Raw genomic sequence first — 16,498 nt, 5'->3', positions numbered from 1 at the left:
GTGAAGTCATGCTTTGTTGCATTTCTGTTATTAGGCAACACTGCTCATTTTTCAGCTGTAGGCAGCTATTCTGCTTTATATTGTTCTTATAAGTAGGCTATGGTGACAAGATTCAGACACAAAAGCATTGTATGTTTTCCAGACTTCTGCCCTCCCAAGCAGCACTCTTGCACCTGTAAATTTAGATGAGGAGTTAATCCCATCCCCTGGTCCTCCGGCGATCGTCCCAGTGCGAGAAGTAAGAAGAGAGAGAGCAGCCAGCGTGGGTAGCCTTTCAACCTCTCAGGGGCCAGTCAAGTTTAATTCAGAGACATCTATAAGCAGCCAGCATGGGTTTGTCCCAGTGTTTCCGCTCTTCCCGACTTCTGCTGCTTCACCAAATGTGCCTCCAGCACCCTCTCTGGATTCTTTACCTGCATTTATTACCAAGGATGGAAATAAATTTCCACTCTGCAACACCTCCGTTATTACACGTACTGCCTCACCAACGCTTACCCATAATCCTTCTGCAACAACCTTTAGCCAGAGCCAGAACCTAATTCTTACGACACAGCAACAAGTGCCTTGTAACATTTCAGTAAAACGTGCAGGGATTCCTCAACAAACTGCCACCCAGCCCCACACATATATTGCTATCTCCAAACCTGGAGCCAAGCACAAAGCTAAGCCTCAAAAAATTGTGCCTGTTATTCAGCCAGACACTGTATCTTTAGTTTTTGCTCCTGGTAAGTGTTAAGGCACCAGTAGTATATTGTTAAGGAATGTTTTGTTGTTAAAAAGTCAGTAAATGCTTTTGCATGTATACAGAAGAAGTCTTCTTTATGCAGATTGGGAGAAAAGTCTTCCTAACCATACTTTTGCATTCACAGATGGTAATATATTCAATTTAGAAATCACGATTAGGAAGAACAAGGAATGTCAAACTTGACAAAGAGCCAATAGGCTCAAAACATTTTGTGCTTCCAATAAACCACGTTGAGCAGTTTACCTGCCTCCTGGCCATTCCTTTCTGATCGTGATTTCTAATTGAATACTGTACCCGTGGCGGAGGTATACACAAGGGATTGGCTAAATAACCTACCAGCTTTGCGTTCCAAAGTACCAGTCCAACCTATTTTATATACAGATGGTAATATAGTCATTATCTTGCTCAAAGCATCATTTAAGCAGTTTTTAAGATCTTAAGTCTTGTGATATCTGATAGGCTTGTTTGTTTTAATTGGCACCCCCTCCCCTCTTATAATTTATTACATAATATATACTTTCAGTTAGAAACAAGCTTTTGTCTTTATTTGCCCTGACTGTCAGTGCTCTCCTTTCAGTATAATCCCAGGCTGAGGTTAGTGGATTAGGGCTCTGATTACTTTAGAGCTTTAGCCTATCAAGAGCCTGCCATGCTTACTCCTAGCCTAAGGATATGGAAGAGGTTATTGGGAGGCAGCCCAGTCTCTGCCATCCAGAGAAGGTAGAACGTTATGAAGGAGATAAATACAAACCTAGCTCTTATATTAGTGAATTCTGAATTTCCTTCATTTATAATACTACTTATATCATGATTTGCAACAGACAGAGCTGGAACTTGGTGTAGGCAGAAGAGACGTGCTTAGGCTGCAGTGGTTTGGGTAGTGCTAGTCATGTGACTTGTCTATCTGCCTTAAATCATGTGACTTTAGACAATGTGGCTGTGAAAAATGTTGACTTTTTTTTCTGCACATTGTGGGTTATTTACTAAAACTAGACTTTTTCTGATAATTTCAAGAACCTCGACCTAACTCCCATCCACAAATTTGGCTAATATAATCAGATTGTAAAAAAAGAGCATCAAATTGAATTGCGCGACATTTTCACATTGTCGCACCACAAACTCGAATTCTGTTCAGTATTCGCCTTATCTGTTGCAAAAGATTTGGTATTTGTCTGCATCCAAAAATATATGATTCGGTGCATCCCTAAAGGTGTGAATAACTCTTTTTTTTTATATCCCAATGATTCAGAATGCAAACATAAAATTTTAGGTAACTGAAACAGTCTAGGACAGTACATTGAGTCCTTCATAAATATACATGTGATGGACTTTCTTTTTTAGAGTGCAAGCTTTTTTGGGCAGGGCCCTCTTTAATTTTACTTATTGCTTGTTTTTTTTTTTTTAATGTAATCATGTATATTCAATGTATACACCAATTTACAGCATATGTTGGCTATTTATAAATAAGTATTCAATAATAATAATAACAATGGTGTAAATGCTAACTACGGCATATTTAAAGCAGACCTGTCACACATAAAAAGCTGTATAATGAAAATCTTTAGCAAATCAAACATTGAACCTAATACATCCATACCTGTTATAAAGGTGTTTCAATATCTGAACTGTCAATAAAATATCTGCCCAGTCTCTATGCCTGAGGCATAGAGCCAGGGCAGTCAATTACTTTTGCTTTCCATTCAGCAGTTCTAAGATGTCACTGCTCTCCCCACATCCCCCCTTTCCTCCTCACACTCTATAATCGTGTAGGACACTGTGCAATTGTGATTGTGTTATTCCAAGACTAAAGGAAACAAAATGTAAATAATAAATACAGTGCAAGTAAAGTTTATTTTGCTCAACTAATATGATAGAAAAGAAATTGGAAATCGTGCCTTTGTGTGACAGGTCCCCTTTAAAGCAACGGTAGTCTGATCATGATGGATAGGGGCAATTGCCATTAAAATGAATAAGGGGCAAGCCCAGATTTTTCCCCTGCTGGCTAATTTGGAAAATTCTCAGCCATTTTTTAAAATCATCATCATGTATTATATGTAGGAAGCATTGTATTTATAATGCAAAATATACTCTAAAAATGCATCTTTTTAGGGAATGATTGTTTGTACAGATATCTTGTGCCTTCCCTGTGATGTCAGTGGCAATAAGGGATGCACTAAATCCATGATTTTTCGGGATTCCGCTAAACCTCAGCATTTTTATGCTGTTTTTAGCCAAATCAAGGGTTCTGCTAAACCAAATGTGAGTAATTAAAGTTGAGAGAGCTGAAATAGCTTTTTTTTTTTTTTTTTAAATATACTTGCTGAAATTTGAATGTGTATGGATTTGTGGCAGTGTCCTGCCAAAAATTATGACTTTGGTGCATCTCTAATAGGAAGCAATCCCCTGAAAGTAACTGGGCTACAATGATTGCCATAGTTATTATGGCAATAGTTATTACTCCATAGTTATTTACTCTGATGTACATTCCTTAAATGTAAGTATTATGCTTCACCGTAAGTTTTTTCATACTGACAACTTGCCAAAACAACCCTTCCTGTCAAACCACAGCAATATTGGAGTATGCCCTCTGCCGCAGCAGGTACATTAAGCTCTTTTAAAGTCAATAATAACATTGGAACCACCTGCTGTTTATGGATTGACATATAGGGGAAAAGAAACATAACAACGTGACTAATGTCCTTTAGGTATCTATTGTATGTTTTCCTTACATCTAGGTCATGCAGAAAGGTGTGCTGTATGGGAGCCAATGCTTGTGCATGGGAATTCTATTACATATTGGAAGCATAGTATGTGTTTCTATTCAAATTGAACTGAATGTCTCCTTTAGCTTCCTTCCCAGGACAAGCTCAAGCTGTGATAATGTCACCTGCACCCCTTAAGACCAACACTGTGCTGTCTCCAAGAATTCCTCAACCCAACGTCGTTATTGCTCCTGCTGGAATTGCTCGAGTAAGATACTTTCCTGTTCTATGTGCCTGGCAATCTCTAGATAGCATGAAGATGTAATTCATTTACTGCTGCCAATGTGTGTAGAGTCTTGTGTTAATCATATTGGAGAACAAGCAGAATCTGATAGGTAGACTCCGTTTTTAGAGAGTAATGGAAGAGTAAGGGAGAGCTGATAATAGAATTAAAATTGAAGTTAGACCTGGGTTACTCGAGAATACAATTTAAAGTTGTTTTGTTTGTTTTTTTTTTATAGTAAAAAAATCTTATACTATGTGTGAAACATGATGGTGCCAGTATCATGGTTTGACCATGTTTTGCTGCTTCTTTGCTTTCCTTTTTGATGGAACTATGAATTCTGAATTGTACCAGCAAATTCTGCAACAAAATGTCCTCCCATGAACTAAATCTCAAAAGAGAAAGTACGTTATGCATTAATACAGCGACAATAAAGCTAGGTCCACATGGCGCAGATCTCACCTGTGAAACACAGGTCATGAATTCGCTGCTTCTCTTCTGCTACGCTGCCTGCACCCTGAATGATTACCTCTGCTTGGATGCAGGCAGACGCGGCAGATTTCAGCACTGAAACGTGAGATTTTGCACCAAAATTCACCTTGTCTGCAGCTCAGCAGAAGAGGAGCAGTGGGCAGATTCTCAGCATGTGGAGAATCTGTGTCTTGTGGCCTTAGCATTAGCACATAAGTCAATCTACCAACTTTCATCTGGTTAAAGCAGATAATAAATAAATTAGCTCCAAGGTTACTTCTAATATCCTCATTTTACAACAAGGGGTACTTTATTTATTATAAAACACAAGTTTTAGTGAGTTGTGACAAAACTGACATCACAAAGCTCCGTTTATAACTGATGACATCACTAAGAGCTGTTTATAAGGATATAATTTACAGGATATTTATGGCTTTTGTGTATTATATGTTGATTACATTAAAACACTTTCTGTTTTTGCTATTCCTTTAATATACTAATGTATTTTCCATGTTGATTGAAAGAAGTTAAGTACACAACATACAAAGCATTTTATCACTGCCAAAGCTCAAAAATATAAACCACATCCTTTTTAATTCTAAACCAAAATCAAAGTTAAATTACATAAACTAAAAACAATGGGAAAACCTAAAACAACTTATACAGGTATGGAGGTTCCATACCTGTATATAGCCGTTATCCAGAATGCCCAGGACCTGGGGCGTTGTGAACAAGGGGTATTTCTGTAATTTGCATCTCCATACCTTAAGTCTGCTTAAAAAAAAAGTAAACATTAAATAAACCCAATAGCATTGCTTTGCCTCCAATAGCTGTTGTAAACTCGTTTAAAAATCTCAGCTGTCAATCAAATATTGCCTGCCCCTCCTCTATGCCTAGGCCTCGGCATAGAGGCGGGGCAAGCAATAACTTTAACTTTCTGTTCGGCACTTCCTAGATGTAACTGCCCTCCTCACATTCCCCCAGTTCTCGTAACCATTTAATTGTGTAACCAGTGCATGGGGATGGACATCAGGTCCCCATTCTGGTGCACAAACAAAGCAAAAACAAATACTTTGGGATGATGGAAGGCTTGCCTTAATAACAGTGTCCACAAAATGGCTCCTGCCTGCTTGTTATAATTATGAGTTCCCTGACTAACAAGATTCAAGACGCCACGTCTCTGGTTCCACAGCTCTGAAATATTGAATAGGGATTTTTTTTATTTATTTTTTTAGAAATACTGAAAGTTCAAAGGAGTTTACAAATCTTTACAGACCACTGTATATATTCTTGAACACCGGCAATAGCAGCACATGTATTTTTTTTAAACACATTTTAATATATATTATATGTGTATATATTATATTATATGTATAACATTACCAAGATCGACAAAAAGGGAGCAAAACCTAGCAAAAAGTCTGTGTATACAGACACAAACCATATTGCACATCCCATCAAGACACTAAGCTGCATATATTCTGAAGAGAGAAAGTTAGAATTGGAGGATTTTCACTAAAAATGAAAATTTGCCTTGAGATTGGCAATTTACTAAAAGGTGAGCCTAACAAGTTTTGGTGAATTGACTATATATTGGAGAACATTCACATCTTTTTTTGCCTGCTGAGATTTCTCCAATGTAAAATATCAATCATTCCCCAATTTATAAAGAGTGCAAGAACAAATGTTTGCATCTCATTATCTATGTCATATCCTCTGCACCAATATCCCACATACATAATTTCTTTATGATGTAAATTCTTTAGCGGTTTTCTCCACTTCAACTGAGTGGGGAAAATGCACTGATGGATTTATCTGAAGAATTTACATCCACAAACATTACATTTGCAGTGGCATACAGACAAGTTTATGAAGTGAATATGTGACGTCCCCATGAAAAATATACCTGATGTTGATAGAAACTGTGGTGGAGTTAGACAAGGTGACAATTTACACTTTAGGAAATATGTTCCATTGTGTTAATTAGGGGACACAGCTTTTTAAGCCTGGACTGCAGAAGTTATACTTGGGAGGTATACGTACAACAAAACATTTCTGTGTTAGAAAATGCTACCTTAGCAATGGAATCGACTACATCCATATATTATTTGAGGTTTATCAAGCTGTAGGAAGGGTATTCCGTAATGTTGCTTGCATTGCATGATAATTGCACAACAATCTCTTCATACCAGCCTTTTTCCCATACCTATAGAGTCCAGCGGTGCCAGAGTTCCATGGCAGTATCCTTGTTGGTCCAGCTCAGCATACTCAGGGCAGCCAGATATCCCAGCCTATGGTGCCTCGCATTTTCCCCAGCCCGACTTCAGAGTCTTTGGTTAAGAGAGAAAAGACTCCAGCACAGAGCTGCAGCACAGCCCCTTCTCCTTCATCCTGTAAGTAACACTGCATTTGACAGCATATTGTCTTGAAAGAATACTTTTCAGAATTATTTATTATTCTATATCCAAATTTAGGTTTGGATTGCCTTGGCATCTGGCCAAATCCAAAAATACAGAAACTATTCCCCCAAACATTGCATAATATATCACATAAAACAGACCATGTGTAAAACCCTTTCATCTAAATAACCCCTTTTCATAACAATATACGTTTCTAGTCCCATGTCCCACTGTATAATGCCAAATAGAAAATTACCATTGTATGTCATTTAACTACTAAAGGCTGCCCCTGGGCTTGAATGATTAACTTTGCTCACACACAAAACAAGGGCACGCATACATGCTAGGTTACATCCATTAATGAATGGACGAAGCTCACTTCTTCCTCTTATAGTTAGAATCTGCACCCATTGGGGCAAGTTCACTAAGATTCGAAGTTGCGCCAGGCGCAACTTCGCCGCACTTCGCCAGGCGTAGTTTCGCCAGCGCTCCGCAAATTCACTAAAATCCGAAGTTGCGCTCAGGGGTAGCGTAAGGTTGCGAAGTTGCGCTAGCGTTGATTCGCTATGTAAAGCGAAGTTACGCTAGCGAAGGCTAATTTGCATACGGCGCGAAATTCAAATTTCAATGGAGGAATATGTATCAGCACTACAAATGCCTAGAAAACCTTCAAATCAGCAAATAAAAATTTTATTTTGCCCTACACATGTGCCCACTGTCTAGGTAAGTTGCCATGAGTCAGGAAATGTAGGGGGAAGGAGGGGAGCCCCAAAAATTTTTTCGATCTTTTTCAGCCTATCACCCATCATGTAGAAAACACGCCAGCGTTTTTTGGGACATAGAAAAAATTTTGACTTTTTTTCAAACAATCCCTATCTACTCTATTGCGCTTCGCCAGGTCTGAGGTGGCGAAGGAAGTCTAGCGTAAAAGGTAGCGTTCAGTACACTGCGCAAGTTAGTGAATTTTCGTAGTTACGTCGCTAGCGAAAATTCGCCAGGCGTAAGGGTGCGAAGTAACACTAGCGAAACTACGCCAGCGTTCGTTAGTGAATTTGCGCAGTAACGAAAATGCCAAACGCTAGCGAATTAACGCTAGCGTTCGGCACTTCGGCGCTTAGTGAATTTGCCCCATTCTATCACATAATGGTGTCAAAAGGTTAAAGATCGAAAAGGACAATATTTATCGATCTGTTTATATGCCAATTTGTGATTAATAAATACCACCAGTGATGTTGCCCATAACCATAGATATTTGTTTTCTAACTTGTAGGTAGGTGACTATTCAAATCTAATTGCCGATTAGTTACTACGGGCAAGTGCCTGATTACTGCTTGTATTGAGTCAAATGACCCTTTGACAATGACTACTAGTGAGTTATGGAGTATGTACAAGTTCTTTGATATGAAAATAATTATATTTATTCTGCCCCATAGGGTAAGTGGCAGCAGTGTCGGACTGGGACACCAAGGGCCCACCCAAAAACCTTTGACTAGGGGCCCACCAATTAATCTTAGACCAGGTGCCCACTCTTAGTAGTATTATTATTCCTCTCCTCACATAACCTCTATTCTCCTAGTTTCTTTTCTTTACATACTATAATCTATTATTCCATCTATTTAGCCACTTTGTTCTAATAGAAATAAAAAAGAAATAAATAAGGGCCCACTGACACCTTGGCCCACCGGGACTTCCAGGTATCCCGGTGGGCCAGTCCGACACTGAGTGGCAGAGAGCTCCAGGCTACCATTGCATTAGTAAGCTGCGTGGTTATAGGGGTGGTAATGTGGGCTATAAATTGATTTGGGTCCCCGTGGATGTTTATCCCTAAATACTTAAAGCCTGTGACCCATTGCAATCTCAAGTCAGCTGCTAGATTGGGGTCCAAATCGGGGTCCAGCGGGAATATGATTTAAACCAATTCAAACCATATTCATTGAAGGCAAAGAACATACCGCTGCCAATAAAGGTCATAGATCAGCCAGATGGAGCAGCACGTAATCTGCATATAGTGATATTCTTTCTTCAATGGTCCCATATAAGACAAGTAGGGGAGAGTGCCTGACCTGTGTGGCTAACGGCTCGATGGCCAGTGCAAAGACTAGGAGTGGTGACAAATGGCATCCCTGGTGGGTCCCCCTTCCCAATGGGAAATATGAAGTGATAAAGTCATTGACCTGGACCTGAGCTGTGAGGTTCTTATAAGGGAGTTTGAGTCATTCAATGTCGTGATCCCCAAAGCCATAACATTCAAGAACCCCCCACATTCAATAGAGTCGAAGGTTCGCTCAGAATCCAGTGAAACAACTATTCTGAATCCCGAATTGTCACGGGGGACTTGCATATTAGAGTTCAGCCTCCTTAGGTTTACATCAGTGGAACGATTGGGCATAAAGCTTTTTTCAGAAGTTTTGACCCTATGTATAACTGTCTTAGGTGCAGATACTTTAGCTAAATACGTAAGTAGCTTGCCCGGTTTCTCTCCCTGCTCAAATCCCAGCTGGGAAGAGCTTCTTTTGGGTCATCTCTGTGAGTTTACAATTCATTGTTGTCTGGGCTTGAACTATATGGTTTTGAGTCTCCTCGGAGGCAGAGCCGTCTCCACTATTTCTACTTGCTGAACCTGCAGTTTAGAGTTGGACCTGACTGCAACAACACCGGTTTTTAGTGGCATTTCTGCAATTATGCAGATTTTTTTTCGTTTTTAAAAAACCGTTTTTATAAAACCAGTTGAGAATTTTTACATATAGTAGGCTCATAATATGAAGGTAAGAGAAATAATGTCCTGGTCCCACCAATTTATAGAATTTGTCATATCACAAAGATTGAGGAAACCTTGTTGTTCTCTAATGATGTGACTCCTCATGCTTTTAGCAAATTTTACTTTGTCATGCACATGCTTTCTTTAGGTGAATTTAGTAGACGTTTAAAGATCATCAAAAACACTAGAAGTAATATTACATTGTCATGGAAACTGATGCTACAAAGCAAATTATTGACTTTTTTTTATGGTGCCATGTAAGGTAATCTGAATTAACTACTGAAAAGACTTGTATAGTGCATGTTATAAAATATACAGGGAGTCCCAGAGTTACAAACATCCGACTGATATACAACTTAAGTTACATTTAATAGGTAAATGTACCTGTTCCAACTTAAGGTGGCCATAAACGCACAGATAATATCGTACAAAACTAATTTTCGTATGATATTCGGTGCGTGTATGGTGGGAAAAGAGGCGAGCGATATCTGCAGAATACTTGAATAACGGTCGGCTCGTTGATCGGGCTGGATGGAAAATTTTGATTGGGTGCTTTTTGATAGTGCTGAATTGTCAGATACAGTTAGAATTCTATTGTTTCTACCTGTATATCTGACGATTCAGCTCTACACGTGTGTATTGAAACGAAAAATCTTTCTTGGAAAAAATCTTTTCCGAGAAAGATCATAATTGTTACGTCTATGGCCACCTTAACATACAAATTCAAGTGAACAACAAAACTACAGAACCTATCTCGTAAGTAACCTGGGGACTGCCTGTAAAATGTAGAACATTGTCATGTACTAGGCTGCGGTGTTTTAGTGCACATTACAAGCATGAGCCTTTAAAGAACCTTTGTGTCATCAACTTTGATTTACTTTATTCCATAGCAATTGTGTTTCATACACAGGGCCCTGTTCATTGTTCTATCTTTCTTTTTTTCTTTCTTTCTTTTTTTTTTTAAGGCCGAGACTGTCAGAAATCAAGGCAGGGATCCCCATGCGCATCTGAACATAGTCTCAGTCCCCCGCACAGCTCAGGAAAAGCCTCAAGCGACTCTCAAATTGTAACATTAAAGGTATGATATGGGCTGTAAAGTAAGTAAAACAGTGGTGGGCCACAGGGTAAATGAGCATTAGGCACACCTGATTGTTCATCCCAGAGTGCACCACTCTCCAAATCCCTAATCTTCCTCTCAATGCATAAAAGCCCCTGCACTGTGCAAATGTCCACAGCAGCAAAAGAGATAGAAATTGGGGTAGTCAAGCAGAAGAAGTATTTGATAGAGACACACACATACACACCCATTGTGTCTATTCTATCAATCATAGTTTTAAGGGTAAGGCCACACTGGGCTTTTGGGGAGATTTGGTCGCCTGGCGACTAATCGCCTCGTCTTTGCGCGACCAATCTCCCCAAACGCCTTCCCTCACTCTGCGCCGGCTAAAATGAAAAAACGCAGGCGCTAATCACACGCATCGCTTCGTTTTCCAAAGTTTCCTCACAAGGAAACTTTAGGCGACTTCGGAAACGAATCGCTGCGTGTAATTAGCACTGGCGTTTTTTCATTTTAGCCGGCGCAGAGTGAGGGAAGGCGTTTAGGGAGATTGGTCACCGCAAAGACAATGCGATTAGTTGCCAGGCGACAAAATCTCCCCAAAATGCCCAGTGTGGCCTTACCCTAAAGTGGATACCTGACATTTTCTAATGTTAATTTCATTTGTGTCTGAAAAATAACTTAGGACAGAAAAAAAACACACATATTGCTTTGCCAAGATAAACGTAAAAGTAAAAAACATAGGCTCTTGTACAATAGTGCAGGGAAATTAGATTTAACTTTCATTTCTGTAAAAGGGGAAGAAAACCTTTTCCAATACTAGTCAGAGTGACCGGATAGAAGTTCTGAAACTTCTGAAAGATCTGAAATGAAACATAAGTGATATTAATAACAATAAATATTCAGTCTCAGGACAAATCTGGTTTCTGGAGTAAGTTACCTCAGCAGCCAAAAGTTTAAATTTCATGCTGGCAAACATAATAAAATTGTTCATACTGCCAAAACCAGTGAAAACAAACAAAATATTCTGGCTAGAGGGAGGAATGATTGCAAATTGTCTCTACTTACATCGGAGTGATTATTAATTTCAAGGGTAGCTGCTTCTACACAATTCAACTCCAAGCGGAGGGAAAAACATTGATGATGTAATTATGCGCGAGATTTATCGTGGTGTAAACAAAGGACTTATTACATCTGTGTGTATTGTACTAGTACAGTATGGCTGTAATAATGATTTATTTTGCATTTGTTTCATTTACAGAATCAAAGATTAAAACATATTTCAGCAGAACAGAAGCGGAGGTTTAATATAAAGACTGCATTCAGCACATTGAACAATATTGTATCATCCAGCACAAAATCGGTAATTAGTAAAATCTGACATTTTTTATTCTGTTTGTGCAAGAAGCTGCCTGAATGCCTACATGCTGAGACCAACTGTACATCTGCTTTCTGTTCCAAATCCAGTAACCCTTCATACTTCCTTCTCTAAAAGATTTCTACATTGTGTGGCACAGTGAGAGAATCTGACCAACACCGGTACCCCACTACATTTAGTATGATGTCTCATTGGGAAGCTCCAGGCATGAGCTTTGGGATTTATTTGTAAACATGAAGAGAGAACCCTTTAATGGGGTAACCACAAGCTAAAATGGTTTCCCTTAATAAAGATAAAGCAGATTGTTTTTAAATAAAATAAATCACCACCCTTTATATACTGTGTGTTAAGTCCTTGCTAATTTTCTTATTGCCTTTGTTTTCTATATTCAGATCAGTCATGCAATCACACTACAGAAAACAGTAGACTATATTGCCAAACTGCAGCAAGAAAGGGCCCAGATTCTGGAAGAAACAAGACGACTCAGGGAAGAGGTGGAAGAGCTGAATCTTGCTATCAGGTGATTGCTTACATAGCCAGTCCTTATTACTGAATGAAAGCAAATGACAGGAACAGTGTTTTAGCATTTAGTTGCCAATAGAGTAGAGGCTGTTCTAGCAGCAAAGGGAGGACCAGCTTCATATTACCTCCTTTGGTTCCAGAACAAAGTTTTCTGTTAATTATAGTACTTTTGATAACATAGAGTGTATATTTAGCATCGTATTAGTAAGTCAAAACATAGGTTCCAGAATGATTTTTAGTGCCACGTAGGTCATTTTACTTCTCTGATTTCTGTGTGCTTTTTCCTGACCCATCTCCATGCCCTACCCCAAACTATCTCCATGCATCCTCATCTCCTACTCTCACAATCTCTGGGATACTCAATCTTTCACCAATCTCTGTGCCCTCTCCCTGCTCCTGGTCAATATCTGTGAACTCTTTCTGTTGCTGCCCCATCTCTGAACCTGAAGACATAATAAATATATATATATATATACATATATATATGTACGTGTGTATATATATATATATATATATATATATATATATATATATATATATATATATATATATATATATATATATATATATATATATATATATATATATATGTACGTATATATACAATATATAGCACTTTTGCAGTTTACATTAATATTCTATATTTCTGAGATATTTGCATTATTAGACTGCTACTGCTAAAGCCGGTCAGCAATGCTAGGGTTAACTGATGTCAGGAATCGGGTCACTTGCACTTTGAGCCTTCAAAAAATGTTGTTTAGCTGAAGCCTGCCTAGAAGTACAAACCTATCTTAAAGGGCAACTGTTGGGTAAAAAAGTGCATGTTAATAGAGCCTGCATTCCGGTTCGGGAAAACAGTATTATTTTAAAAATGCCCCCTGCCAGCGCTACGCTACCCTCACCGGGAGGGAGCTCCCGGTGCGAGCAACCATGTCCGGTCACTCGCATGCACATAACACGCATGTGACATCACGCCCATGCGCATAATGAGCAGTTAAAAACAGCCTTTCATTATGTGCATGCGAGTGAATGGACATGGCTGCTTGCACCGGGAGCTCCTCCCGGTGAGGGTAGCATAGCACTGGCTGGGGGCTGTTATCCCCAACCGGAATGTGGGCTCTATAAGCCAGCACCTTTAGTTGGGGATAACATTTTTACACAACAGGTGCAATTTAAACTGAAAACTTATAAAAATATGAATGTAAATTGCACAAGTGCTCAGAGAAACACTCTAGGTTTACATGAATTACATTTTTCAATTTTAAGGGTGTAACTTTATGTATGTTATAGAATATCCTATTTTAGCACTTTTTTCAATTGGTCTTGATTTTTTATTTTGTATAGTGTTTGCATTTTTTGCCTTTCTCTTCTAGCTTCTGCCTCTTTCCAGCTTTCCGATAAGGGTCATTGACCCTGCCAGTCAAAAAACACTGTTCTGTGAGGATATAATGTTAATGTTACCTTTTATTACACATCTTTCTACTCCTGCCCTCTTCTATTCAGGCTCTCATTTATTCAGGCTCTCATTTAAACCATTGCCAGGATGCTTGGGTTAACTGGTCCCCAGCAACCAGATATCTGCTGAAATTCATAACTGGAGAGCTGCTGAACATAAACAAAATAATTCAAAAAATACAAAAGATACAAAGATTAGTTGCAGATCTTCCCAGAATTCCACTCATTACATCATACTACTTAAAAAGTTAAACAATTCCTTAAAAAAAAATTTTTTCCCTCGGGACCTTGGGTTTACAGAAATGCATTTGTTTTTAGTGAGAAACATGATTTTTTAAATTATTTTTGTTGATTATGTATCCCTTGCTTCCATCTCTAGCAGGTATCTATCATTGTATACATACATTGCAATGAACTAGTCAGTAAACTGTACACTAACTGCAATGTATCATGGAGTTTCTTTTTCCTTTCCAGCTCTTGTCAGCAGCTGCTCCCAGCAACCGGGGTGCCAATAACACCACAGAGCTCATTGCACATGAGAGATTTTTTTGACAAATATGTAAAGAGCAGAACCCTTCAGAACTGGAAGTTTTGGATTGTATCCTTTGGCTGGTGATGTGTGTTTTGGCAGCTTCAGGTTGCCATGATCCTATATAATAAAGTTGAAGTGTCTCTGCGTCCAGTCCCTGTGTCCGTGGGATTGCGCTACTGCACATGTGTCCCACGGACCGTCTCTGGCGAATTTTCTACATATGTTCTAGCGCCCGTTAATTTAACGGGCTTAATGTCTAGTATAATATAATATATATACAATTTTAAGTCTCTTGGGGTCATGGCTGAACCAAAACTGCTGACTTTGCCATACAAAGCAAGACATGCCACATACAATAGTAATTATTGCTGGATATAATCACAGAAACACTGTATTCTAGACATTTATGTGTGTATAGGTCAGATTATTGTATCATCAAAAATGATTTAATTGCCGTATATGTTTAGTAAATGTGAACTATCTTGTTGGTCATGACTTGGAGTAACTGACAGTTTGAAAAAGCGTGTGTGCGCCATAGGCCAAATTATTTATATTGTCTCCTTATATGAGCACTTTTTGTTAAAATATTTCTAAGTATTTACCTAAGTTGGCCTTTAAATTCGTCTTTTATCATAGTTTTCACAAGGGAATAGACATACAATGTGGTTTCATATGAAGGTGCATGCATAATACCAAATGAATACATTTCATGTTGATGAACTTTGTGACTTTCCCTTGACTTCATTTGGTAATACAGTTCAGCATAATCATTAAACCATTGTTTGAGTCCTTCAACGACATGGTGTCCACAGCAAGCTTAGAGGAGATGTGCAGCTCTACCAGGGAGTGGCTGGATATGCACTGCTCTCTCCGTGCTTTGAGGCCCAGTAAGTGCCTGTACTTTCTCTTGATCCACCCATCATCCCTATGTAACCTCATATAGGAGTACTTATTCTTCTTCACCTGTAGTATTTCAGGAGCCTTTGGAAGAGTACAAGTTAAAAATGATTATATTGTGCAATGATTGTTAGATATTTGCACTTGCTTTAGGGGTGCCCTATATCCAGCCCCTCTATCTGCTGTTGAATTATACATCTCTGCCTCTGCTGATAGAGGTGCTTGAAGTTTTAATTCAAAAACAGCTGAAAGTCTGCGGGTCTGACAACTCTTATTTACATACTTGTCTTTTCCAAATAGGCTCCCTAGACTCCAATCATTGCATTGGGACTCCTCTTTCAGAATCCTAGCTTTTCATATCTGCTTATTGCTTTTTGCCAACATACTGTATGGTGCCATATATTCTGTGCAAAAAACATAACGACAAACTGCATTTTCTCTTCCTTCTCTAGTGGTGCTGCAAACACTTCGTCAGCTGAGTACAACTACATCAATCCTGACAGATCCAATGAGACTGCCTGAGCAAGCCAAGCAGGCAGTTAGCAGCAACAGTAGAAGTGGAGGAGGGACATAAGTGCTGAACATGCTACAGAGGAGTTCTCATGTGTGGCAGAGAAGGGCTTGTGTTGTTCCACTTCTCCAGGAATGTCAGCTTGAACACTCCACCCTTGTCGGATACAAGTGGCATGTCCAGCCTTCAGACAAGTTTATGACTTTCAGGGAATTCTAATTTCTGTGGAGCTTCAAAGCATCACCTTTGTGAAAGGCAGAAAGAAAACCCCCAGAGATTTTCAGCACAAATAACCTCGATATATATAAGCTTGATTTAATTTCTAAATGACAGAAATGAAATAAAGGGAATTACATTTCTATGGCAAAGTCAGGATTTTCTTCTTCTCTGTAACCCTTTTATTTGTCACTTTGATTTTTATTTTTTTTGTTTTTGTACAGTGGGTTGCAGGCCTCTCAGCCAGTGAAGGAGTTAAGATATCTGGGCAAGTGTTCCACTGAAAGAGAACAATGTCCCAGCTCAACCTTCCACCTGCTGATAAAAGCTGTGTTATTTACTCAGGTCTCTGCAGTTTTGTTTAACCGCTCTCATGTCAGGGGAGGTGAACAGACTCGTGCTATTAAAATAATGTAATTTATAGTGCTGGGTTAAGGATGAGGTAGAGAGGCAGTTAGAGGGAATGTTCTATAGAACTCCAAATATTTATTCTTTTCAGCTGTGCTACATTTAAGAAGCTTTGAACGTTGCAGTTTCTGATAAATAAAGTCTGAAGTGAGCAGAAGTACACT

General features: G+C 38.9%; 1 protein-coding gene across 1 annotated transcript in view; it reads left to right on the top strand.

Annotated features, from left to right (window-relative positions):
* Window positions 1-16,078, top strand: part of mlxip.S (MLX interacting protein S homeolog) — a 58,097-nt gene extending 42,019 nt beyond the window's left edge. The window contains exons 9-17 of the mRNA XM_041580368.1: window positions 143-725; window positions 3,594-3,715; window positions 6,414-6,594; window positions 10,324-10,436; window positions 11,677-11,778; window positions 12,186-12,313; window positions 14,245-14,368; window positions 15,060-15,189; window positions 15,652-16,078. Of these exons, the coding sequence (XP_041436302.1) occupies window positions 143-725; window positions 3,594-3,715; window positions 6,414-6,594; window positions 10,324-10,436; window positions 11,677-11,778; window positions 12,186-12,313; window positions 14,245-14,368; window positions 15,060-15,189; window positions 15,652-15,773 (1,605 nt within the window). The 3' untranslated portion in view covers window positions 15,774-16,078. The remainder of the gene's footprint in view (window positions 1-142; window positions 726-3,593; window positions 3,716-6,413; window positions 6,595-10,323; window positions 10,437-11,676; window positions 11,779-12,185; window positions 12,314-14,244; window positions 14,369-15,059; window positions 15,190-15,651) is intronic.
* The last annotated feature ends 420 nt before the right edge of the window (window positions 16,079-16,498 follow it).

This window comes from Xenopus laevis, chromosome 1S (assembly GCF_017654675.1).
Source record: "Xenopus laevis strain J_2021 chromosome 1S, Xenopus_laevis_v10.1, whole genome shotgun sequence".
Taxonomy (NCBI): domain Eukaryota; kingdom Metazoa; phylum Chordata; class Amphibia; order Anura; family Pipidae; genus Xenopus; species Xenopus laevis.
Note: the sequence above shows the minus strand (reverse complement) of the source record. Positions and strands in the feature narration are given on the sequence as shown.